General features: G+C 37.7%; 1 protein-coding gene across 1 annotated transcript in view; it reads left to right on the plus strand.

The window, feature by feature from the left end:
* Window positions 1-12,170: 12,170 nt before the first annotated feature.
* LOC103607877 (histone acetyltransferase KAT6A) overlaps window positions 12,171-26,048 on the plus strand; it is a gene marked incomplete at its 5' end in the record, with an annotated part of 57,469 nt that continues 43,591 nt past the window's right edge. Inside the window, 6 exons of the mRNA XM_008592338.1 lie at window positions 12,171-12,279; window positions 16,448-16,563; window positions 17,186-17,267; window positions 19,764-19,899; window positions 21,212-21,528; window positions 24,056-24,174. Of these exons, the coding sequence (XP_008590560.1) occupies window positions 12,171-12,279; window positions 16,448-16,563; window positions 17,186-17,267; window positions 19,764-19,899; window positions 21,212-21,528; window positions 24,056-24,174 (879 nt within the window). The remainder of the gene's footprint in view (window positions 12,280-16,447; window positions 16,564-17,185; window positions 17,268-19,763; window positions 19,900-21,211; window positions 21,529-24,055; window positions 24,175-26,048) is intronic.

Consider the following 26,048-nt stretch of genomic DNA (forward strand, 5'->3'; position numbering starts at 1 on the left):
CTCCATTTCCAGAACTTTTTTATTGTCTCAAACTCTGTACCCATTAAACAACAACTTCCTTTTTACTCCCTTTCCCCAGCCTCTGGTAACCTCTATTCTACTTTCTGTCTCTGTATTTGCCTGTTCTAGGTACCTCATATAAATGGAATCATGTAATATGTGTCATTTTATGGTATACCGCTCAATTTTTAAAAAAAATGTTTCAGTATTATAGTTGAACATAAGTTTTGTGCATGCCCATCTTTGCTGCTACTATAACAGAATACCACCAAGTGGGTAATTTATAAAGAAAAGACGTTTATTTGGCTCATGGTTCTGGAGGCTGGGAAATCTAAGGTTGTGGGGTGTCATCTGGTTAGGGCCTTCTTGCAGTGTCATAACGTGGAGGAATGGCTGAAAGCAGAAGCAAGCACATGAAACAGGGAAGAAAAGGGGGCTGAACTGCAGCAGTAGTAATTAACCCACTCACATGGTAATGGCATTAATCCGTTCATGAAGGTGGAGCCCTCAAGGCCCAATTACCTACCAAAGTCCCCACCTCTTACCACCACCACAAATGGCAACCAAGTTTCAATATGAGTTTTGGAGGGGGCATTCAAACCATAGCAATGCCTTATAAATATTTTGTATTTAAGTCTATGGAAGAATGATGTGCCCATTATTGCTTTATTGCCTAGTGCATGTTTCTGTGTTATAGGGAGTCTTATATGAATTATGTGCTTCTTCCATACTCTTTTAATATTGGCTATGCTAATAGTCTCAATAATTTCCAGTGGGTATAAAACTTGAAAGTTTTCATAGCTTTTAAGAAATTACATAAGTTTATTGCATATTGATAACTTATAAAATGATATCTTAGAGATTTCTGAAGTCATAAGTCAGAATTTAAAAGTATAATTTTTTGGCCATGAAAATTTTGGAAGTGATAAATTCTAGAATTTATCATTCAATTAAATCTTGAAAGAACTAGAAATAATCACATATAACATAAAAGTTATTGATTGTCCTTTATGTCAGTGTTTAAGCACAGAGACAACATAAAGGTAGATTTTGAGTTTCCCAGAAGATATTAGAAAATGGAGACAACTATAAGTTTATAATGACTTTTTAAAAAATTAAAGACAAGTCTTAGGGGGAAAGAAGTGAATATTGGACTTTAAGATGGGAGTATCTCAGATAATATATCTGGATATCTAGCAAATGTCATTATTTAAGGGATTCTAAATGATCGTGTCTGAAAATTCTTTCATTTCATGGTTATAAACCTCAAGTAACAGAGCTCATTGGGCAAAATTCTTACTGTTCCTGTCTTGAAAAGTCATTTCCAAAAGCTCATGTCAGAATGTCTATTTGTTAGAGCATCTACAATGTGTTTGTCTCAAGGCTGCCATCTGCTGATTATTATGGAGATCTCCACATAGTGCTTAAGGTGATGTAGAGCAACAGATGATAAAATCTGAGTGCTTCCTGCCGCAAGTCTCCCCCTACTTTTGAGAAAATGAACGGAGGTGGGTTGCTGTGTCAGAAATCTTATTTAATTATTAATGGCCATGAACTCACTCTGTGAGATTGCTTTGTAAACAGTAGAGCATTTACATATTATTATGATTATTATTGAGCAATAATTCATACCTTTATCAGGCTCATATCCAACTCATTGTTCTTTCTATATAAGGTACAGTTTTTCTTATTATTTCTAGTTCTACAATGTAATTTAATTAATTATTCAACAATATTTATTGAATACCTGTTATATGCAAAACACTGTTTTCAGTACTAGTAATGCAGTTCTAAACAAACAGACAAAAATCAGAACCTTTCTAGGGTTTACATTTAGTTGAGGACAAATAATAAGATACACATATACACGTCAGTTAGTGAAAAAGGTTGAGGAAAAATAAAGCAGCAAGGGAGCTATGAATTATTGTGGTTGGTGGCCCATTTTGAAATGTAAGATGGGGTGTTCAAAGAAAGCCTTACTGGGAAAGTGACTTTTGAGTAGAGATCTGAAGGATCTAGGGACTGGCATTCTACATAGATGGAGAGCAAATAAATGCAAAGGCCCTCTGGCTAGTTGAAGAAAATGCAAGCAAGGAATCAGGAGTATGATGTAGGAGGGAGAGAGCAATGAGAGGAGGTCAGAGAGGTAAGAGTCGGTGGGGGGAGGCGGAGGAGGGCTACTGCAGATCACATAAGTCCTGTGGCTTTAATCTGAGATGGAAGCAATTGGACTGGAGAGTTTGGGGCAGCCAAATGACATGCTTTGATTTACCTTTTAACAGGTTCACTCTGACTGCTGTATGTAACGGTGTGTAAAGTCATTTACTACAACCTTCCTATTTTATTAGCTGTAGGAACGGTTTATTTTATATAGATAATGGGAACAATAATGTGTAAGAATAAAGCTTGGAGAGGTCTGGAAGCAGTGATTATATGGCATATTCTCTGTCTCTACACAGATTTTTTAAAATTGTATTCACAGATTATCAGTTGTTCTTATTTTATGTTTGTGATACAGGTGATTGAAATGAGCTTGTAGAGTTGTACTTGGGAGATATTATGATTATTTCTTCTATCCATCCTGTAACCACCTTAGTACATGTCAGGTTCAAATCTTATAGTGAGCCCAATGTAGTTTTAGCCTGGTCTCACTGGTTTTCATGCTCATTAATAGTCTGGGAATGAGATGACCTGGAGTTATAATTTATTATGCTCTTAAAAATATAGTCTGATTGGGCTGGCCCCGTGGCGCACTCGGGAGAGTGCAGTGCTTGGGAACGCAGCGGTGCTTCCGCCGCAGGTTTGGATCCTATATAGGGATGGCCGGTGCACTCACTGGCTGAGTGCGGTGTGGGCGTCACCAAGCCAAGGGTTGCGATCCCCTTACCGGTCACAAAAAAAGACAAAAAAAAAAAAAAAATCTGATATATTCTAAAACAAATCACTGTGTACTGATAGGCAGTGCTGTTTGATCAACAAAGTAAAGAAAGCTGCATAGACTGTGTCTTAATCTAGATGATTTATTTGAACCATTTTTTGTTTACAGTTTATCAGCTAAAATGACTAATCCCTGAAGTACTGTTATTCTTACCCAAATTGCACTTAAACAGAAAAAATAAACTGAAATTATTGCTTAGTTAAAATATCATGATCATTGTCAGTAATAGTATTTCTCCATGGATTCAGTTTTGTTAGCTGAAAAACTACATTTTTATGCTTGGTCCTGTGATGTCAAAGAATGACCATCTTCAGTGGGAAATGTGTAGGTTAAGGAGAGATGGCTGCACTGCTATGTATTACTGAAACTATCTGTTTTATACATTTTGGGTCTGTTTGGACCAATGACTTTATTTGACCTAAAAAATTGCTTTTCCAATCTCATTTTCACACTGCGTATTAGTCTTTTTTGTTTTGCTCTAACAAAATATGTGGAACTGGGTAATTTACAAAGAAAAACGAAATTTATTGCTTACAGTTTCTGAGGCTGGGAAGTCCAAAGTCCATCTGATGGTTGCAATAGTGACCCAGTATTCTCACGTTTCAAGATGGTGGAAGCAGAGAGAGAGCAAGAGAGACAGAAAGACAGCCTCGACTCTTCTTTTAAAGCTCTCAGAACCATGCCCCTCATCTCTTCAAAGCTCCACCTTTCAACTACCATAATAGGTGTTAAGAACCCTCCCTCTTAACAGTCACAGTGGAGGCTAAGTTTCTAATACATAAAACTTGGGGGACACAATTCAAGCTTCAATGAATTTTAGGAGGACAGTTCCATCCAACACACACTGTAAATATCAATACTGTTTAAACTTAAGTTGTCATTACTGGGACTAGCATTTTGTTTTGTGTAGTGCATGGACTGTGGTCATTTGATAAAGGCCAGAATAATTAAAAATGACTGTCTACACATCTGCAAGTAACCAGGCAGCCAGTTTGTCTGAATCACGGTGCCCCTACCCCCACTTTAATGAATAGATTTGAATGGCCTCAATTAATTTGGTTTGGGATAGACAAAGTCTAGTTATATGAAGCATTGGTCATATATAAAAGAAATATTGACAGCAGTAATATTACAGGGAACATATAGATACAGTTTTGCTAGGTGTGATTTTTCAATACCTTTTTTTGCCATTAGAAATTTTACTGTCTAGTTCTAGATGATAAAGATACATGTTTGAAGACACATGTTACTACATAGGTTTAATTTTTTAAGACTACATGTCCTATAATGAAGAATAACAATAATTTGTTTTTCAGACTCTCTTTTTTTAATCCTTACATATTTGCTCCCTTCAGGACTAACATGTTCTAATCTCTCAGAAGTGGTAGCAGATTAACCAAGTATTCTGCTACACTTACATATCTTAATTATGGTAATTTAGTTTGAAGTTGTGATACTGGCCCCAGTCTGCCCTGTAGCTTCTCCACCTCTTTAGTGATTGCAGGTTACATAGGATTCTTTATCCAAACCCAGTTTTTTTCCTTTTTTAACCAGACTGCTGAAGTGACTAAAATGCTTTATATGTGAATGTGGTACTCTGACATACTATTAGTAGGTCTTGACATTAAATTGTGTCCATATCCCCCTAGTAGAACTACTTTTCTGTCCTCTCTCCCTGTTTTAAAAAGAGGGTGGGAGTGGAGAGAGACCTAGGAGTTGATACATTCCTTGATCTCCACTGTCTTTAAGATGATTTTTGTTACTTATTGAACAAATTTTTCTACATGAAGTTCTTTCTATCTACTCATACCAGGATCTCTGCTTTTTTGAGGGGTGGGAGGCTGTTATTTACCAGTATTATTTTCCCAAAATTTTATCTTTGCAGAACTTCCCTTTCCTATCTTGGGCACATTTCTGATTCTTTTAACATCATGCTTTCCCATCTTCTTGACATCCTAACTCCATTTTGTTTGTTGTTACTTTCTTCACCTCTCAACTATAATGTAAGCTCCATGACAGTAGGGGATTTGTCTGCCTCGTTACCACTGTACCCTCAGTGTCTAGAACAGTGTTTACTAAATGTTGAAAACTTCGTACACTAAATATTAAAGAATTTACCCTTTGGGGTTTCCTTTGTTAGCTAGAACTTTATACTTAGGAAATCACAAACTCTTAAGTTCCACTGCCAACCACAATCCTACTACTTCTCCAATTCTTTCACCTACTACTGAAACTTTGTCTGTTTCATCTGGGTTGTTATGGCACCTGACCTCTGCATACTTCCAGTCTGTCAGCCCCTTCTGCTCATGATGTCCATCCTCAGCTGTGTGACCCACCATCGTAGAAATGTTAGCATTTGCATGCTAGTGGCCTTCACCCTTTTTACTTACCTTGTCAATCTCCAGTCAGTTCAAGCCTTCAGAGGTGTTAAAAATTTTATTTAACCATTTTGATTGGATACACTACAAATTGATTCCTTTGAATCTTAGCTTCATGGTTAGAGCTGATTGACAGTTTTATTTTCCATCAGTAATTGATTCCCTAACACCTTCCACAAAGAGACTTGCAGGACTTTTCTGCTCTCTGTAAATGCCCAAACCCTTACCTATCTACTTCTCTTTTAACAAGTGAGCTTGCCTTCTGTTTTAGTGAAAAGATGGAGGTCATTTTTCAGAGGCTCTTTCAACTTTTCTCTTCCGTATTTTGAATTTATTCTCTCTGTCAGCACATGCTCTTCTGATTCTGTCTTGACTGAGGAATGTGTGTCCACTTTCTCTTTTGATAGAAGGTGTTTTTGTTATCTCTGTTCTTGGACCCAGCCTGTTTCACCTCCAGATTTCCTCAGTCAGCTATCTAGCTAATCCCTGCCCCACTTTTAGCGGGTGATTTTATTATTTTTCAGAAATGATGGCGGCTATTAGAAATGGTCACCCTCAACTTTTTCCCATTCCCTCCATCTCACCTACAAACAATATACATCTACACCATTCCAAACTACTAAAGCCAGTCCCCATACCCATGCTTAGAAAGCCATCCTCTTTTCTAAACCAGTGTTATCCGATAGAACTTTCTGTAATAATAAAATTGTTCGGTAATGGTTCTATCCAATACTGTTAGCATGTGGCTATTGAGCACTTGAAATGTAGCTAGTGTGACTGAGGAATTAAACTTATTTTAATTAATTTAAACTTAAATAAGCCCACGTTGTGGTGACCATCATGTTGAACAGTGCTACTCTAGACTTTACAAAATAATACGTTCCTGTTATTTCTTGTTTCTTGCATCTCTTTGACCATGTTTTTCTTCTCTTCCATGTTTTTTGTTTTTTTTTTTTGTCCTTTTTGAGAACGGTCGCACCGCGCTCAGCCAGTGAGCGCTGTGAGCGCACCGGTCATCCCTATACAGGATCCGAACCCGCGGCAGGAGCGCCCAGCGCCGCACTCTCTCCTTCTCTTCCATGTTTAAATAGGTTTACTCTTTCCCATCTTGGAAACCTAGAATATATTAAAACTTTTGCCATTTTCTCTTTAGCTGTCTCTTGTCTGCTCTCTGTCCCTTTGTGGCAGTTTGTTGGTTCTGTAAGGTTAGTTCTTATCCTGTCGTTGAAAAGGGCTCTCTTCTATTGAGGTCTCCAACTGCTCCTCAAGTGCAGAATCCAGTAGATACTTTATCTTTTCAAAATTATTTGTTGATTGCTCTCTGATTCTTGAGGCTGGTCTTTTTGACACCACCCCCCCCCCCCCCGTTTTACTATTAATTCCATACTAATTTTCGTATTTCTCTATATCAGACTTCATCCCATTTTCCCACTCTCTCTCCTTGCACACAACCCTTTTCTACCCATCCACCTTCTCACTGGGGTGCTGTCAGTTATTACCTGCATGATGATGTTTTAAATTTATCTCCAGCCTGTTCTTTCTTCTAAGTTCCAAACCCAAATGTCCAAATCACCATTGGTATTTCTTTCAGAATATTCCAAAGGTACCACAGTCCAGCTCCATATTATTTATGAATTTAAATTTAACTTTGTAGTTAAAACATACATATAGAAAAGTGCACAGATTATAAGTGTACACTTTAATTACACATAATTAACATCCATGAAACCACTATGCAGGTCCCCAAAAAGAATGTTATCAGCACCTCAGAAGTCCCTTTCCTTCTTCCTTCTTCCCTGGAAGAACCACTATCCTGACATAACAACATAGAATTGTATTTGAACATTACTTAAATAAAATCATAAGTATGTATCCTTTTATGTCTGTTCTTTCATTCAGTATTGTTCTGGACTTCATCCATGTTCTGGACTATAATTCGTTTGTTTTCATCACTGTTTCATATTTTACTTTATGGATATAGCACAATTTGCTCAACCACAGCTAACTATTTGGATAATTATTGTTTGAGTAAAAGTTATTATTATGAATAATGCTGCTCTGAACATTTTTGTGTGTGTTTTATTGTTATATGTATGTATGTACTTGAGTTGAGTACATAGCTAGGAGTGGAAGTGCTGGATCATATGGTATGCATATGTGCAATTTTAGTAGATAATGTCAAATAGCTTTCAAAATAGTTTGGCAATTTATATTTATATTCCTGTCAGCAGTGTATGAGTTATTCCACTTTCTTATCAATGCAATATTGCTGGTCTTCATAATTTTAACCATTCCTTTTTTAAAAAATTAATTTTTTTACATTCTGTGATGATATTGCGGAGCATTTGTGGGGGAAGGGGGAGAGGAGAAAGGGGAAGGAAACAGAGTGGGAGAAGGAGGAAGGAGGAGGGGCAGGGCTGAGGTCCATAGCACCCCCCTCACTCCTGCATGGGAGCCCAGGGGTCCTCCAGCAATGGCCTGCCTGGTCATTGCCAGGCTTGGTGCAGACGTTAGAGGGGTGTGGGTGGAGCCCTCGCCCCCATCCCCTCACCACCCCAACTTGGGAGCCTTGGGTGCCTCCTGCGGCTGCTTGGTGGTCCTCACTGGGCAGGTTGCAGGTGTTGAGGGGTGTGGCCAAGACCCCCAGCCCTCCTCCCTCCCTAGCTTGGTAGCCCAGGGGACTTCTGGTCCTTCTAGGTTTTATAGGTGTTCTTTGGTGATGTGAGACCTTCACTAGTTAATATCAAACTTTGCCTCTGGTCTGTGGGTATTTTTCTTCCAGTTCTGTGTTGGATTATTTGCTGTTCCTACCACTTAAACTCTGTACTGGAACTAATTTATTGTCCTTTGCTTACTTCTAAAATGGGGGAACTTCCTATGGGGACCAGTACTTGAGCCATGTGGTTAAGCTAAATTGTTGCTTTGCTTCTGATTCCCTGGGGAAGGCTTTTTGTGCAGCTCAGGTTTTAATAGTTGACTTTATAGGTACTTCTGAGTCTTGTGTACACCAGGGTTGTGTAGGAACTCTGGCTGGGCCTGAGTCTTTTAAGCAAACTGCACCCCCTGCAGTTCTATATTCCTGACCAGTCTCCCCTGAGTGGTCCTACGCTGATTGAGGGGCAGATCATCTGTGCTTGCTGTGCCCTGGTGTTCTCCTAGTGGGCCCATCTCCTCTACTGCCCATGCTCCAAACACTTCCCATGGGGCAGGCCATGCGCTGGTCCCTTGGGATGATCCACCAACCTCTCAATGGCTCCTTTTTTTCAGTTGTTGTGGCTCCTCTGATGTGGGTCCACGGGAACCCTATTAATAGTCTTGCTGGCCTGAGGGCCACCAAGGCCCTCTTCTTCCCTGCAGGCTCAAGGCAACTCCATCTGAAGGGCACAGCTGCAGCTTTTGCCAGCTCCTGCTCCATGTGCTCAACAGGGCCAGCCTTGAAGCGATCGGGGCTTGAGACAGTTGGAGCGGTTCTTTCTTTCTCTCATCGTGGCTTCTTCCACCTTCATGCTCTCCTCCTCCTCCCCTGAGCTCTAGAGGTCCCAGCTTGGCTGTCGTTGCTTTTTAATAGTTGTAAATTGGTTGATTTGTGGAAGAGAGTGATGCTGGGAACCACTATTCTGCCTTCTTGACCAGAAGCAATTTTAACCATTCTTGAAGGTCTGTTTCCTTGATGACTAATGAAGTTGAGCATCTTTTCTTATATCACATGTTCTATGTGTGTTATTCATGTATTTTCTGTGAGGAAATACCCGTGAAAGTATTTGCCATCTGTTCTCTTGAGTTGTCTACATCTTCTTTAATGTAGGAGTTCTTTATGTATTCTGGATGTGAGCCATTTGTTGTTTAAATATATTGTTAATAGCTTACATTGTTGTTTAAATATATTGTTAATAACTTACATTCTGTGGCCTGCTTTTTCATTTTCTCGATGTTGTCTTCCTAGTCATCCATCTTCCTTACTGTGCTTTGTGCCCCAAGTCAGTTAGCCATTAGTTTTATCTTTTTTTTTGAGATCAGCCGCACTGCGCTCAGCCAGTGAGCAGTGACCGGCCATCCCCATATAGGATCCGAACCCGCGGCGGGAGCGCTGCTGCGCTCCCAGCGCTGCACTCTCCCGAGTGCGCCACAGGCTCGGCCCAGTTTTATCTTTTAAATATCTCTTATTTCTTTTCTTTTCAACATTCCTTTAGCCATTGTCTTAATACAGGCCCTTGTTGCCTTCCAATCCATTTTTTACTGCTTACAGAATGAGTTTTCCAAGATTTAAGTCTTGGTCATACCAATCCTCTGCTTAAAATCCTCCAGTGGTACTTTAGAGGCTGTAGCATAATGCTCAAATCTCATGACCTGTCTTCTACTTTCTTTCTAGGCCTTCTATAGAGTTTACTTCAGGTTTTCACTCCTGGATGAAATCCTTCCTGACTTTATTCTCCAGTTCTTTTTTTGCATTCCTTCTTGGAGGAAAGGATGTGGTAGTCTTCACCATAGCCTGAATTATGAAGACAGTGTCTAGCTGTTCATTTCTCATTTAATCTCTTGGCTAAGCACTGCTCTCAGCTTGTTTGTGTTGAACTCTTTGATGTGATATTCCACTCAACTCTCTCATTGATCTGTTTCCTTTTCAGGCTTTTCCTCTACCGGCCACTTAAGCGTTGGTGTTCTGACTTTAGCTATCTTCTTTCCACCTGTTCTTCATGGGAAAACTCAGCAAATCTGATGGTTTTAATGCCATTTTATATGTATATGTCTTCTAGATTTTTATCTCCAGACAAATCTCTCTCACAGACTCCAGATCCTGTGTCATAGTGTCCATGAGCATTGCAACATGGCTGCTCCATAAGCATTTGAAGCTCAGTAAGTCCCAAACTAAGCTCATATCCCTCCTCCCAAATCCAGTTTTAGATTTTTTACCTTTTTTTTTTTTGTCTTTTGTCTTTTTCCGTGTCCGGCAACGGATCGCAACCCTCAGTGTTGCCCCCGTACCGGACCGGGGACCAGCAACGGGATTGCAACCCTCGGCGTTGCTCCTGCGCCTCGCTCAGCCAGTGAGTGGGAACCGGTCTGTATGTGGGATCCGAACCCTTGGGCGGGAGCGCCGCTGCACTTCCCAAGCGGCGCACTATCCAGTGCGCCACTGGGCCGGCCAGATTTTTTACCTTTTGAACACTCCCATGTAGTGGGCCTGCCTGTCAAGTACTTCTATAAGAACTTAAGTCAAATAGTACTTTTGTGAAGCTTTTCACTGACACCCCTTTCCTCTACTTGATTATTTCCTTTTTTTTTTTTGTTTCCCATTGTTGTTTTGTTTTGTTTTGGGTTTGGGTTTTTTTTTGTTTTTACAGCTGGCCATTCCAGGGATCCAAACCCTTGACCTTGGTGTTATCGTACCATGCTCTAACCAACTGAGCTGAGCAGCCAGCCTGTTTCCCACTGTTGTAGTTCCATCGTGGTACCTACAAACATTTTATTGTACTTTTTCTGTTCTCCCCAGTAGACTAAAAGCATCTTGAGGCCTTTCTGTTGCCATCCTGCGCAATGCCTAGCAAGAATAGTTGGGCGCCGACTGAGAATGCCTCCGTTAAACACATGTAAAATTGAACTCGTCATCTCATTGCTTTCCTTCTAACCTTCCTTAGAATGACTTAGTTTTCACGGTTGAGGACATCACCGTCCTCAGTTACACTGGTCATGTTTAACTCATTTTCTTTTATATTACTCCCACAACTAGTTGGTTTCTAAGCCCGTTGCTGTTTCTTCCATTCCATTTCCTGGCTTCGATTCAGGTTCTCATCTTGTCTTCATTACACTATTGCAATCACTGTTTGCTTTACCTGTCTTTAGGCTTTCCCTTCATTTGTCTTTGGTATTGCTACTGAAATTATTTTTCTCAAATATAGGTGGTTATCTCCTGGTTCAGTAACTTTCTATTGCTCTTTTTGGCCTGCAAGAAAAAGTTCAACTTTTTTTTTAATCAGAAATTTTTATTTTTTAAGCTTTATTGGTATATGGTTGATATATGAAAAAATAGCACATATTTAATATATACATTTTGATGAATTTGAAAGTTTAGCTTCTTCACAACACATTCAGTGGTAGTCTTGACAAACTGATCTAGCTGCTTCTTTTTCCTCCCTTATCACAGAAACCGTGTACTTTGAAGCACTGGCCTCAGCAGACTGAACACCTCAGTTGTTCCTGTTTATACTACCTATGTTGTTGTTCTCTCCATCACTTCTAGGGGGCAACAGTGCTGTTGATGAACATGGACACCTAGGTTTAAACCTGCTTCTAAAACTTACAGTCTGTTGTCCTTGGATGAGCTTCTTAAAGATCCCATAACATAGTATTGGCACGAGATACATGTTTTCCCCTTTTAACTCTTCCCTTCCTCCAAACCACAGTTGGAATTTATCTCTCCCACTGCTACAGAGCACTTGCTGTTTCTTTCTTACAGCACTTTATGTCTTCTGCCTTACTTTATTTGTATACATTACTGCTCTTCTGCTGGATCACATGCCTCTTCAGTGCTGATACTATGTCGTTTTGCACTTAATTCAGTGAATGTTTAAATTTTAGGTGAAGGATTTGCTTTGTATCATGTAGTTTATAAGTGACAAACATGACTTTTTGAAGTAAAGTTTCTAATTGGTCACCACAAGGACCAGTTGTAAAGGCCCAGCCAAAACAGGCTTTGTAAAAACTCACCTATTCAGTTGGAATTTTAGGGTAAAGATACAGTTGTCCTAAAGTTACACGTAACTCTCACAGGAATTTAGAACTATAATCTTAATGTCTTTATATTGATACTAGAAGAAAAGTGTTAGTACCTGAATGAATTATGGTTTTTTTTACAGCCGGTTGCTGAACCAATCCCCATCTGTAGTTTCTGTCTTGGTACAAAAGAACAAAACCGAGAAAAGAAGCCAGAAGAACTCATCTCCTGTGCCGACTGTGGCAACAGTGGTATGTGATTTCCCCCCATTCTTCTTCTAAACCATGTTGTCAAAGCAAGAGTTTGTATCCTTGCTCCTTATGAAATTAAATTTTAATTCTGTCCTGCTTTTAGGTAACTGAAATGAGCTTCTATCCTAGGGAGGGATTTGAATGCACAGTTGAAATGTTTAATTCAGTTAATTTAAATCAGGTTTTAGTTTTTTAATAAAAAACTTTCTGTGGGTTTATTTTTTCCCGTTGATCTTTATATTTCACTATTGAACATCTGCTTAAGTCACCACAATCAGTTTGAAATTATTGCTGGTTTCTTTAATAATCACTACTTATCTTTCCTGATTTATGCCTCAGGCTTTATGAATAGAACCAGGATGATAACAGATTTGCTTTTCTTGGTGGAAACTTACGTATGTCACACTCGGAAATAAAGTGTTGACACTGCAATCTAGTGAGCAATGTGAAATTCTGTGCCCCAAGAAGGACTTGGCAGAGTCTCCTAATTTGTCAGTACCAGAGATGTTCTTGCTCCATATTTAAGAACTCTCAAGACCTTACAGGAAGGCCTTAGCAAAGCATCATTGTCTTTGATCATTGGCTTAAATTTCAGTGTTTTATATCAGTAACAATCAGGATTTAGTCCAGAGAACAGAAGCCACACTAGATGCTTCAAGAGAAAAGGAATTTAATCCTGGAATTAGGTGTTTGTGAAGTTGTTGGAAGGGCCAAAGAGGCAAGCTCCAGGGTGGGCTTTAAGGACTGATTCCTGGAGTATTGCACAGTGCTGAGCCACCAGGGAAGTCAGTGTCTGCTTCCATCCCTAGGAGGTGGAAGCTGGAGGCCAACATGTAGAACGGTTAAGATGCTGGATTTGGCCTCTGGATAGCTATGAAGGAGAAGAGGAGATACTGCTGTTTTCATGATTTTGCTGATCATTAGGAAACAGTACTAGGAGGAAGGTGATCTTTACTTCATTTCTGCCTTTCAGATATCCCTCAAACACATCTAGTTGGTAGAACTTAATTCACGTCTAGAGCCTAGGAAGCGTAGTTTTTAGCTTTTTTGTTTTTGTATATAGAAGGCATTAGAAGAAGATGGGACTAGGTCTTGAGTGCTAGATGACCATATCCAGCATAATATCACAAACCAAAATGAACTCTGGATGGATTTCACAATTAAATATAAACCATAAAATTATGAAAGATTACATAAAAATATAATGGCATGCCATGCAATGCAGTGATGGCCAAACTATTTTCATAGTGGAATTCTTTCCCCAAATGAAATCTTATGGGGAACTCAAATATATAAAACATAAAAACGAATCTGTTTTAGGTGAGGTGGGAATGAAATGAAGGGGAGGGGTGTTATGTTATAGCCTTCCCTTCTGAGAAGCATTATACTTGAGGTGGTCTCTCAGTCTCTAAGCTAGGGAAGAGCACAACTTGAAAACTGTACTGGAGAGGTAACTTTTTAAGAAATAGAACTTAAGAATAGTAGAATAAATAACTATTTATAGCTATTATTTATTGCTGCAGACATAAATTACTTCAAAACTTAGCAGCTTAAAGTGATGACAAACTTTTTTTATTTCATACTGTGTGTGTGGGTCTAGAGTTTGGGAGTGGCTTATCTGGGTGGTTTTTACTTTCTGTCTGTCATGAGGTTGCAGTCAAGGTTTTAAGTGGTGCTGAAGTCAACTGAAGGCTTCCATGGTGGCTCACTTACCTGGATGGCAAGTTGATGTTGCTGCCTGTTGACAAGAAGCCTCAGTTCTTTGCCATGTAATCCTTTTCATAGGAAAGGCGTGGCAGCTGGCTTCCCCTGAGCAAGTATCTAAGAGAAAACAAGATAGAATCTGCAATATATTTTACAACCTAGCCTTAGAAGTCACACTCCGTCATTTCAGCAATATCCTATTGATCACACAGATCAACCCTATTCAATGGGGGAGGGAACTACATGCGGATGTGACTGCCAGAAGGTGAGAATGACTGGAGGCCAGCTTGGAAGGTTGGCTGTCATAGTGACCTAGGAAGAAAAGGACGGACATAGTTACATATATGGAAGTTGATGTTGTCTAAATTGAGAATTAACATACCCCCCCAAAAGAGCAAGAATAGTTTGGGGAAAATAATTGCATTACATATGGCAAAAGGCCCAAAGCTGTATGACTACAAATAACATGTTTGCATTTCTAAGCATAAAGTCCAAAAGAGGAGAGCCTATGAACAGGCAGTTTATATGAGAGAAAATTAATAGTTGAGCATATAAGAAATGTTTTATCGAGGTAATAATAGGAATGCACACCAGAGCAGCAATGAAGTATCATTTTGTAGCTTTTATAATAATAAAAATTTAAAGATAATAGAACCCAAACCTAGAGCTGATGAAATTGTGTTAAAACATTTGTGCTTTGCTCCTGGCACTGGATGTTGCTTCGGGGTTTTTGGAAAATGTTTTGGCAGTGCATATCAACCTATCAAGCTATAAAACTGTTTACTTCATTTCACTCACCAATCCTGCTTTCAGGAATTTATTCTGAGGAATTAATTTAAAAGAAGGAAGGAATCTATAAACATGAAAAAATTCATTTTAGTTTTCTCTAATCATGGGTAATAGTCTAGGTATTTAACAATAGGAAAATGTTCACATAGGGTATGGTGTATCATATCAGTGGAATATAATCGGTTTGAGGAATATAAATGTAAAGATTACCTGAATAAAATTATGCAAAGCAAAACAAAAACTGTATATATGCTATAATTACAGTCATGCACGGGCTTTCAGCTAATTTAAAAAAGAAAAGTAGAACATGAAAATGGCTATTATTCCGGGATGATGGGATTATGGATGAAATTTTCACATCTTTCCCATTTTCCTTCAGTGTTAGTAATGTTTTGATGATAAACTTACTATTGCATAAAAGATTCTTTAGGAATACAGAAGAGAGGAGAGAAGACAATTTAACCAGCCCTTTCTCTCACCAAAGAAAAGTAAACATAACTAACTTCTAGAAGAGGAGACAGATCTTTTCAAAGTTGAAGGCAAATTGGCTACTCTAAATTTTTGAGAATCAAACTGATAACTGTCTCTTGGAAGAGGAAGCATTTTCTGTTGCTGTTAATTCTGATCACAATAGAAATACTTCTTTCAGTTTTAGTTGTAGCTTGAGTGCCTTTAATCATGAGGGGATTTTTATTATGTACAGTAGTTCCCCTCCTTATCCACAGGGGGTATGTTGCAGGAACCATAGTGGATACTTGAAACTGCAGATAGTACCAAGCCATATATACAGTATGTTTTTTCCTATACACATATACTTATGATAAAGCTTAATTTATAAATTAGGCACAGTAAGAGATTAGCAACAATAACTAATAAAATAGAACAATTATAACAATACCAGTATCACCAGTCTTGTGCTTTGGGGACATTATTAAATAAAATAAGTGTTAATTGAACATAAATACTCGATGCCATGGCGGTTGATCTGATAACCCAGATGGCTACTAAGTGACTAATGGGAGGGTGAGCATATACTGTGTGGGTGTGCGGAACAAAGGGACCATTCATGTCCCAGGCAGGACTTCATGCTACTCAGAATGGCATGCAGTTTAAAACCTATAAATTGTTTATTCCTGGAATTTTCCATTTAATATTTTTGGATTGCAGTTGACTGTGGAAAGCAAAACCATGGATAAGGGGGGACAATTATATTTTTAAATTATGAAAGTAACATATATTATAATTTTTAAAATGAGAGCATAAAAGGGTATAAAGTGAAAAGTAAAATTCTTCTTCAAAATGTTTATACCTTCATTTTCTGGGATGTTACCAACGTAAACAGCTTTTCGAGTGTTCCTACAGAAATGGCCTGATCATATTATGTTCTCATATACATACCAATATGTGTACAAACATAATGCTTTGATGTGGGCTTAATAAAAGTTTAGAATTTGTCAGATTTTTAATAATCAAATGGGGGGGGGTTCTAAATCCTATTTAGCATTAATGAGACTGAATTGGGGTGCCAAGTCCTGATGAGACATGTAGACAACATCTTGTTTTATTTGATGTATATTTTGTGTTTAAGATAATTGATTGTTTCTCCATCATTTCTTTAGAACAATAACAAAATGATTTTTGATTGTTTCACTCATGAATTTCCCCCTCTTATTAGGTCATCCATCCTGTTTGAAGTTTTCCCCTGAATTAACGGTTAGAGTGAAGGCCTTACGGTGGCAGTGCATCGAGTGTAAAACATGCAGCTCCTGTCGAGATCAAGGCAAAAATGCAGTGAGTGTCTTTGCCTTCCAATGTGGGTATTTCATTTAGAAGTGGAGTGTACAGCTGGCACTTCCGTTTAAGTATGGCTGGTTATTTTTCAGTCACTTGGTCCAGTAGCCTGTTTTAGAAAAGTAGTCTCTTCAAATTACATGTTATTAGTTTAGAATACTTGCTCATTTGGACTTCGATTAATTTTAGGTAATTTGTAAAGCACCTTAATTGTATATTTGAAGAGAGACTAAGCTACTTTAAGGAAATATTTATGAAATTTCTTGAGTAGTATGGAGGCATTCATTTAGGAATGGTCAGGTAGTATACTAATTACAAATCATCCTTTTCTTTTTTATTAAAACACATCATGGTTAGCTTATTTCTGGTTATTGGATATACTTGAAAGTAATGAAACTGTAGTTCTTCATCAAAGATTGGCTGAAGCAAAAACTTTTTACTAACTCAACCTGTCCATTTACTTGGTTAATACAAATTAAGGAAACTTAATTTTATGGTAACTCATCTCTTTTTGAGATCTTTGAAACTTCCTAGATTTTAGGAGGTCATGATCCTGACATGCTTCTGTTTCATAAGGTTAAGCAGAACTGTCCTTTCTTTTCTTTCCTTTCTTTTTTTTAAGGATAACATGCTCTTTTGTGATTCATGTGACCGAGGTTTTCACATGGAGTGTTGTGATCCTCCACTCACCCGGATGCCAAAAGGTGAGAATACTTTCTGAAATCAAACAGAATAAAAACAAATGTGTTAGTAAAAGCATGTTTTGTCTACTTTGTTAAAAAGGAAGAATAATTGGATCTTTCTTTTTGGCATTGTGTAAGTAGAAAGAGAGCTGTCACCTTAAAGGTGGGAATTGTCTTTCTGTTTAGGCATCTTAACATTCTTGTATGGTATAGATTTATTATTATTTTCCTCCATTTTCAATATTTAAGCAATCATGAAGGGTGAAGTGGTTCATTTATGAATACTTGCCAGTCTCTCACTAGAGAACAAAATACTTAAATAATATCTTGAAATCTCTTCTCTTGTACAGAAGTATCTCTTTCTTTAAAGGAGGAAATGAGATTGGAAAAGTCATGTTGATTATATTACTGCTTAGCACTTTTGAGGGGCCTAGAGCTGTAGAGATCTGTTATATTCAAAACTTAAAAAAAAAAAAAACCTGTTAATAAATAAGTTGTGAACAAATAATTGTCCAAATCATACAGCTTAATATTATTCTGTTTTCCTGATTCCTGTTCCTTGAAAGGAACAGTTGGGATATAATTGCCTTTTGGTTGGACTTTCACAGAATACCATCTTATCATATGCTTATAGTTTCTTTAAAAAAAGATTTAGTCACCCCATTTTGTCTTATCACAGATTCCATCCCAGCTCTGATTTTGTGATATATAGATTTCCTATGTAAAATGTCTATAGGATATTTGATGATATCTGCTTGGCGAAACTTTTCTTTTTGCTGGAAAAGGACTCAACCGTAGGTTATAGTCAAATTATCCACTTTTAGATCTTACTTGAATTAGTTTTATGCCATTCTGTTGATTGTTAACTTTTGAGAAGTCTTAAATTTACATATATTGGAAGAATAAATACCCACCTTTTCCTGCTTTTTCCATTTATTTGAAGTTTGTGCAAGAGGCCTTCTGAGAATCCTTCAAGAGAAGAGAGATTTTCTTAGGACTTCTTTCCTGTGTATTTAACTTCTACAAAAGAGGTTTTATAGCAGCTTAAAGCGAGAAACATTTTATTTTGAAATTATTTCAGACTCACAGAAAAGTGGCAGAAATAGTAGAGAGCTCTCATTGTATCCCCAACTTCTCCTCATGTTATTATTTTACAAAACCATTGTACAGTTATTGAAACCAGGAAATTAACGTTGATGTAATACTATTAACTAATCTACACACCTTATTTGAATTTCTGGTCCAGGATAAAGTCCAGGATCTCACATCACATTTAGTTGTTGTATTTCCTTAGACTCCTCCAGTCTGTGATAATTCCTCAGACTTTGTCTTTTTTTTTTTTTTTTTGTGACCGGTAAGGGGATCGCAACCCTTGGCTCGGTGTCGCCCGCACCGTACTCAGCCAGTGAGCGCACCAGCTATCCCTATGTAGGATCCGAACCCGCGGCGGGAGCGCCGCTGTGCTCTCAGCGCTGCACTCTCCCGAGTGAGCCACGGGGTCGGCCCAGACTTTGTCTTTCCTGACCCAGACACTTTTGAAAACTACTGGTCGTTTATTTTGTAGAAAGCCCCTCAATTTGGGATTCTGTTGCTTTCTCATGATTAGATTAAGGTTGTGAATTTTGATAGGAATACCACAGAAGTGAAGTTCTGCCCTTCTCAGTGCATCATAACAGGGGTACATAATAGTGATGTGTCTTAACACTAATAGTAGTGTTAATTTTGATCATTTGATTACAGTGAAGAAAAATGCAGACACGTTAAAGTTACTCTTTTTCCTCTTAGTACACTAATTTTAGCATCCGTCAGTGATTTTTGCCTGCACCAATTATTACTGTGGTGTTTGCATAATGGTGATTTTCTATTTCCATCATTCTTTCTATATTCATTAACTAGAATTTTGCTGTAAAGAAGAGCTATCCCTTTCTCCCATTTATTTATTTCTCCCACTTATTTTCCCATTATTTATATCATTATGGACTCATGGATATTTATTTTATTCTATGGGTTATAATCCATTGCTGTAATTAATTTTTTTGCTCAAATTGCCCTGGATTTGGCTATTGGGAACTCCTTCTAATTGGCTCCTGTGTTCTTTCCATATACCGCTCTCATTTTTTGAGCACTTCCTTTATTTTCTGGCACTACAAGATGTTCCAGTTTATCTTTTATTTTCCCTGACCTGTAATCAACCAGTGCTCTGTTGAAAACTGGCTTTTTTTTTTTTTTTGAGGGGGGTAATTAGACACCAGTATCTGTGTGCTAGAGAGCAGGTGTTTTTAACTGAAGATCAGTGGACTTTATCCATGTGTGGGCTTCAGGGTATATGTGAATCCTTTCCAATTATTTGTAGAATTTTATGTGTATGTTTTCACTTTTATTTGGGGGGGGGGCACTTTCACCAGATTTTTAAATGACAGTTCTTGATTTGAAAGAGGTTAATGGACTTGGACTATCTGAAATCTTTAGTATATTTTTGTTTATCATATTTTTGTATGGGATTTTCTTACTTTATAGGCATGTGGATATGTCAAATATGTCGACCTAGGAAAAAAGGACGAAAACTTCTACAAAAGAAGGCAGCACAGATAAAACGGCGCTATGCTAATCCAATAGGACGTCCAAAAAACAGGTTAAAGAAACAAAACACGGTGTAAGTTGTACTTGTGGCAAGGTGAGGGGAGAAAAGGGTAGGGTCTTCTCCATAGTGTAGGATTCACTTGTTTTCCTTATGGAAAAAAATGTCCATTGTTATAACTGGCACTTTTATATAATAATTATGGCTGACACTTATTGAACCTTTAAAAAAATGCCAGGCACAGTTCTAAATGCTTTACATGTGTTAAATTATTTAATTCTCCCAGCAACCCAGTGAAGCATGGGTACTGTTGTTAACTTTTGTTTTTCAGAGGAAGAAACTAAGGTATAGGAAGATTAACTTGTACGAGATTATATAGTTAGTGTTGAACTGGGATTAAATCCAAGTAGTCTGACACCAGAGTCTTCTGTTGCTTCTCTTATGTAAAAGACAGGAAAGAAAATTTGATTTTGTTGTAACATTTTACAGGTTTATCCTCTGATCTAGTCTCAGTTATTTATTAAGTATACATATCACTTTATAGGTTCTTCCTTTTGGGTATAGCTAAGTCCCATTTTTGTATTCTCCTGAGGTAAAGTAATTCGAGTATTTCCATCTATTAGCAGAAATCAGAAATTGTGGACTAGGAAACTGGGCTGTCTGGAGGAGGTGGGGCAAGATTCAGTACCAGATTCTGTCTTTTGTTGAATATCTCTATAGTAATTCACCTTTGATGATATGTAAAATATCTTCAGGCCTGTAAACCTCTTTTGGGAATTCTCAAAAATTTTACCCACCTTTTCTGCACTTAAGACTATCTTGAACGTAGTGTAAGTGAAATGATTTGGCATTAGCAGCCTGAAATATGCAGAACCAGTATTGGAGTCTATATTTTTGTCTTAAGCTTTAATTTTCCTATAAAATGATCTATAGGTTCCTGACTTTCAGAGAGTAACTCATTCTTTTGTTTAGAAGTAAAAGTATAATTCAGAGTTGGTGCAGAAATCACAGTATAATAGAACTTTATACCTGGGAGGATCTTATTTGTTTTCCAGTCCAACTCTCATTTTACAGATGAAGACACTGATGTTTAGAGAAAATGTGATTTGTCCAAGACATACAGCAGAATTATGACTCAAACATGTTTTCTGACTTGTGGCCCAGGGTTTTTTTCACTGTAAATAACTAGGCTTTGCAGAAATAGATGTTTCTAATAATATTACTTCTCATTCATATATAGTAATATTTATAGTGTACAAAAAATTCTTAACAATATAGATTTTTAAATAAAGCTATAGGTTATTTTCTAAATTATGTTATATATTAAATAGAAACCTTATAAGGATTTCTTTTTAATGATTACTTTCCCCCCAATTTGATTCTTTAGATCAAAAGATTCCTTCAGCAAAGTTCGAACTGGCCCTGGAAGGGGTCGGAAACGTAAAATCACTCTTTCCAGCCAGTCAGCATCATCATCAGAAGAAGGCTGTTTAGAGAGAATAGATGGCTTGGACTTCTGCAGAGATAGCAGCGTCCCCTTGAAGTTCAACAAGAAAACCAAAGGGCTCATTGATGGCCTTACCAAATTCTTCACCCCTTCCCCTGATGGGCGGAAAGCTCGAGGAGAAGTGGTAGACTACTCTGAGCAATACAGAATCAGGAAAAAGGGCAACAGAAAATCAAGCACTTCAGATTGGCCTACAGGTAAAGGTCTGAAACAAACTTATAAACAAAAGTTTTCCAAAAGTGTGTTATTTAGAATAACACTAGTTATCTAGAATAGATTTATATTTGATTATAAAAAATTAGTTATGGAATATAAAAACATATTAAAAATACATATTTAGGTGAAACTACGGTGATAATTATGGCAGGAATTTAGAGGCTAGTGATAAAGTTGTAGAATGGACCAGTAGGAGCTCTTAGGCAAAAGGAAGCTTCTTTGTTGGCAGAACCACAAAGAATCTGCTCACAGAAATTTGGGATGTAACCTTGAATCAAGGATAACTTTATATCTCCTAAATTACGAAATAAGTCCTGGGATGAGCGTCATGATGTTTGCTTTATTCTCAGAAGGAATTAGAAAGAGTAGAGGCAGATAAAATGCTGTTGATCTAACATAAAGAAAAGACCAAAATGTGATAAGTCATTGATTTTTCTACTTCAGGTCTTAGCAAATATACATGGATACTTCAGAAAGTTCATGGAAAATCTCATATTATTGTTGAATTCTGTTTTTCCATAAACTTTTCGAAGTACCCTCCTAATTGTAAGTTTTCATGGATTACATTTAAAAAGAGAGAAAACCACAGCTCCACACTATTTGCTTATATATCGGGCTAAGTTCCCTAGTTTTCAAAGAAGAAAACATCTGTGGAGAGGACTTAATAGTGTAGCAGATAATTCTAGTCAGAGGAGAAGAATTTGATTAGCTGTCCCCATAATTAAAGCTTAAAATAACCTCATTGTTGAGCCTTCAGTTTAGAGAGCCTAACCCTGTGAAGGAAGTAGAAAGGGCTCTGAGAAAAGTAGAAGCATGAGAATGAGCTATTTTGGATCAAAAGGGCCAAAGTCATAGTGTCTCGTCTACTGCAAGAGAGTTTCTTAACTGTGATCTCCTCTGAATGTCCTAATTGGTAAGTGGTTGTACTCACCCCTTCTTCATTTCTGCTTATATACGTGGTTGAGTGGTCCAGTGCAGGAGAAAAGAAATCCTTATCACTGTTAGATTCCCCCTTTTGTACTTTATTGATTGGTTTTTCACCAAAGTGTCAATCAACTAATTACTCTTCAAGCATCAAGACTTTTCATTTCTTTATCAGCCATGTAGACTATAGATAAGCTCCAGTCTGAGCTACATTTATCTAAGAAAATATGCAGTCCATTTCGATTGGATTTAAAAGGAAAAAAATCTCAAACCAAATCCTAATAGTCATTTTTGAATTAACCATTTGCACTGGAAATGGATTATTAGAAGAACCTACTGGAAAGTTTTAGAAATAGAAATTGTTAGAGAAAATGTATAAAGTATATGGAGAACAAATGTTGAACTTTAGGCACTGGTGTGAGCATTTGCTTTAATAGACTGTAAGTTTCTTTATGAATTGTAGAGTTTAAAACACAAATCGCACATCATCTGATACAGTGCTGCTGAATGCGGTATTGTGTGTGCCAGTATCCATCTGTGTCATGCGCTAGGAGGCATTAGAGTTATATAGAACCTTTAAGATTGTACTTTTTGGGCCAAGCCCGTGGCGCACTTGGGAGAGCGCGGCGCTGGGAGCGCAGTGGCGCTGGGAGTGCAGCAGCGCTCCCGCCGCGGGTTCGGATCCTATATAGGGATGACCAGTTTGCTCACAGTGCTCACTGGCTGAGCGTGGTGCGGCCGGTCTCAAAAAGGACAAAAAGAAAAAAAAAAAAACAAAGATTGTACTTTTTTTTCCAGTTGGGATATATTGTCAACAGTGAGTCCTTGTCATTTTCCCTTCCTATACTAAATAGTAACTGGCTGTATGTGCAGTTGACTTGAAAAGAACTGTCACTGATTGGTCTTTAGAGCCATACTCATACAAAGAGGAAATGAGGCCATCAGCAGTGTTGTCTTCAAATGTAAAGGATAAGGAACTGCATAATCCCTACATACTCCCTTCACTATTTTTTTTTTTTGCCCAGTTGAGGAAGGTCCGTCATTTAGTGGATAATTATCATAAATTCTCATACACAGAGGATTATCATCTATGATCCTCAGGGTTGTGAAGTTTGTGCTTTTAAAGGGCACCCAGAATGTGAGGGGAGTTAGTACTTCCTGACATCAGTTAAGGTAGCTAATTCAAAGATTATCTTTTTAAACATTGATGAGTTAACTCATACTAAAAGTGTCATATTCATACTATTTCAAAATAAATTTTATACTCCTTAGACCCTTTTCCTCTTCTGCTTTTCTTTGTATTAAAATATGATCTTTTTAAATGAAGTTTAAATTTAATTATGTAGTATTTTTAGAAAACTTTAAGACAATTCAGGATTTTCACTATAAGGCAGATATAATATGTAAATATTCTTTATTGAGTAGTGTCTTTCTAGGAGTCTGTTTAATGCTGTCCTCTTCTTTGTTCTATAAGTAATATTAAGGTCTTCAAATTGAAATAAAGACTGTTGAAATTTTTTTCTAGTTCACATTTTAAACCAAGGATAATACAAATAACATGGGAGCCCTTTCTTTATGTTGCAGACAATCAGGATAGCTGGGATGGCAAGCAAGAAAGCGAGGAGCGGCTTTTTGGGAACCAGGAAGTCATGACTGAGAAAGATATGGAATTATTTCGTGATATCCAAGAACAAGCACTGCAGGTAAAGCTGGGTATTCAGGTTCAACAATCAAGCAGCTTGTTCATGGATGAGAAACAGAGGATTAATTATATTGTGGGTAAAGCAGAAACAGCAATTTGTCCATCTAGTCTGAGAATAGGTTTCCATGTATATATGCAGTTCTTCAGGCTGGGGTATTCTTTTCAAACCAATGATAACTGCTTTGGTTTTGCAGATAAACACATTGCTTTGACTACCAGTATTAAATGAGCTTGGTTTATTTATTTTCTCTCTTATTATATGAAGAAGAGTTTAGGATTATGTGTTTACGTATGTGCCAGATGCTGGAGATGCTAAAGTGAATAACAGAATTCCTCCCCTCAAGTATAGCCCAGGAGAGACTTTTAAGTAAGTAATTTTATTAATGTGAAAAGTTCAATTATAGAATACACAGTGTTTTGGGAGAATAGGGAAGCAATCCTCTACCACTGCCTGAAGAGGTCAAAGGAGGATTAATTGAGGGATCTTAAAGGATATGTAAGAGTCTTTCAGGATGTCAGGGAATGGGGTTCCATATAATCAGAAGGAACAGAAGTGAAGATGCAACAGACTTGAAGGTAAGGGACAATGCTTAATTGTGGGAATTAGAGTGATTGAAGATAATGAACATAGGGTGTAGAGAATGACAAGAGGTGAGGTTGGAAAAGTCTGCAGGGGCTAGATCATAAAGGCTCTTCTAGTTTATGTTCATTTATCTTTTGTCTTTTCCTTCTTTGCCACCAACCAATTCATCATGTAAGCCAGGTTGAGTCCTCTGTTTCTTATCTCAAAAGTAAGAATTTATAAGATCTGATGCTGGGGATTCCAGTTTTATAGGTAAAACTCTTTGGATTAAGAGACCCATTGGTGAATAGACTTTTTATGTCTGTCATTATGGGAGAACTTTCGAAAAATAAAAGCAGCAAGCATTTACTCAGCATTCAACCATATTATTTACTTAACAAAGTATTGGCTTTGAGTCAGAGGGACCTTCTGTCATGTACTAATTTCTACTTTGGGCAAGTTGCTTATCCTCTCACGGCCCATTTCCTTTTCTACTAATAAGTAAAACAAAGTATTATAAGTACTACAGTAGAAACGTACATGGAGTTCAGTGAGAGTAGTTACTTTCTTCGTAACTGGAAGAACTTTTTTTCCCTGAGTAAGTTGCAGACATAATGCTAATAATATCCCTTTACTCCTAATTATTGGTGTATATTTCCTAAAAACAAGGGCATTCTTGTATGTGGCCATGGTCCAATTATCAAATAAGGAATTTAACTCAGATAAAGCATTATTATCTTATCTAACGACTTTATTCAAATTTTTTTTTTTAAAGATGACCGGTAAGGGGATCTTAACCCTTGACTTGGTGTTGTCAGCACCATGCTCAGCCAGTGAGCGAACCGGCCATCCCTATGTGGGATCCGAACCCAGGGCCTTGGTGTTATCAGCACTGCACTCTCCCGAGTGAGCCACGGGCCGGCCCAGACTTTATTCAAATTTCACTGGTTGTATCACTAATGTTCTCTATAACAAAAGGAAAAAAGAACTTTTCCTGGTTCACTATCGTCCAAGGTCATGTGTTTCATTTAGTTGTCATGTCTCTAATTTCCTTGTAATCTGGAACAGTTCTTCAGCCTTTACCTCTCATGACCTTGACAGTTGTGAAGTATGTGAGGCATGTATTTCCTAGAATATCTATCACTTTGGGCTTGTCTTGTGTTTCATCATGGTTAGAAAATACCACAGAGGTGGTGTGTCCTCCTCAGTGCATCATATCACTAGGCATGTAATATCTCTTTGTGTCATTGCAAGTGATGTTAACTTTGATCATTTGGTATTCTGCCATGTTTCTTCTTGGCAAAATTATTACA

The sequence above is a fragment of the Galeopterus variegatus genome, unplaced genomic scaffold (genome assembly GCF_000696425.1).
Source record: "Galeopterus variegatus unplaced genomic scaffold, G_variegatus-3.0.2 Scaffold7793, whole genome shotgun sequence".
NCBI classification, from domain to species: domain Eukaryota; kingdom Metazoa; phylum Chordata; class Mammalia; order Dermoptera; family Cynocephalidae; genus Galeopterus; species Galeopterus variegatus.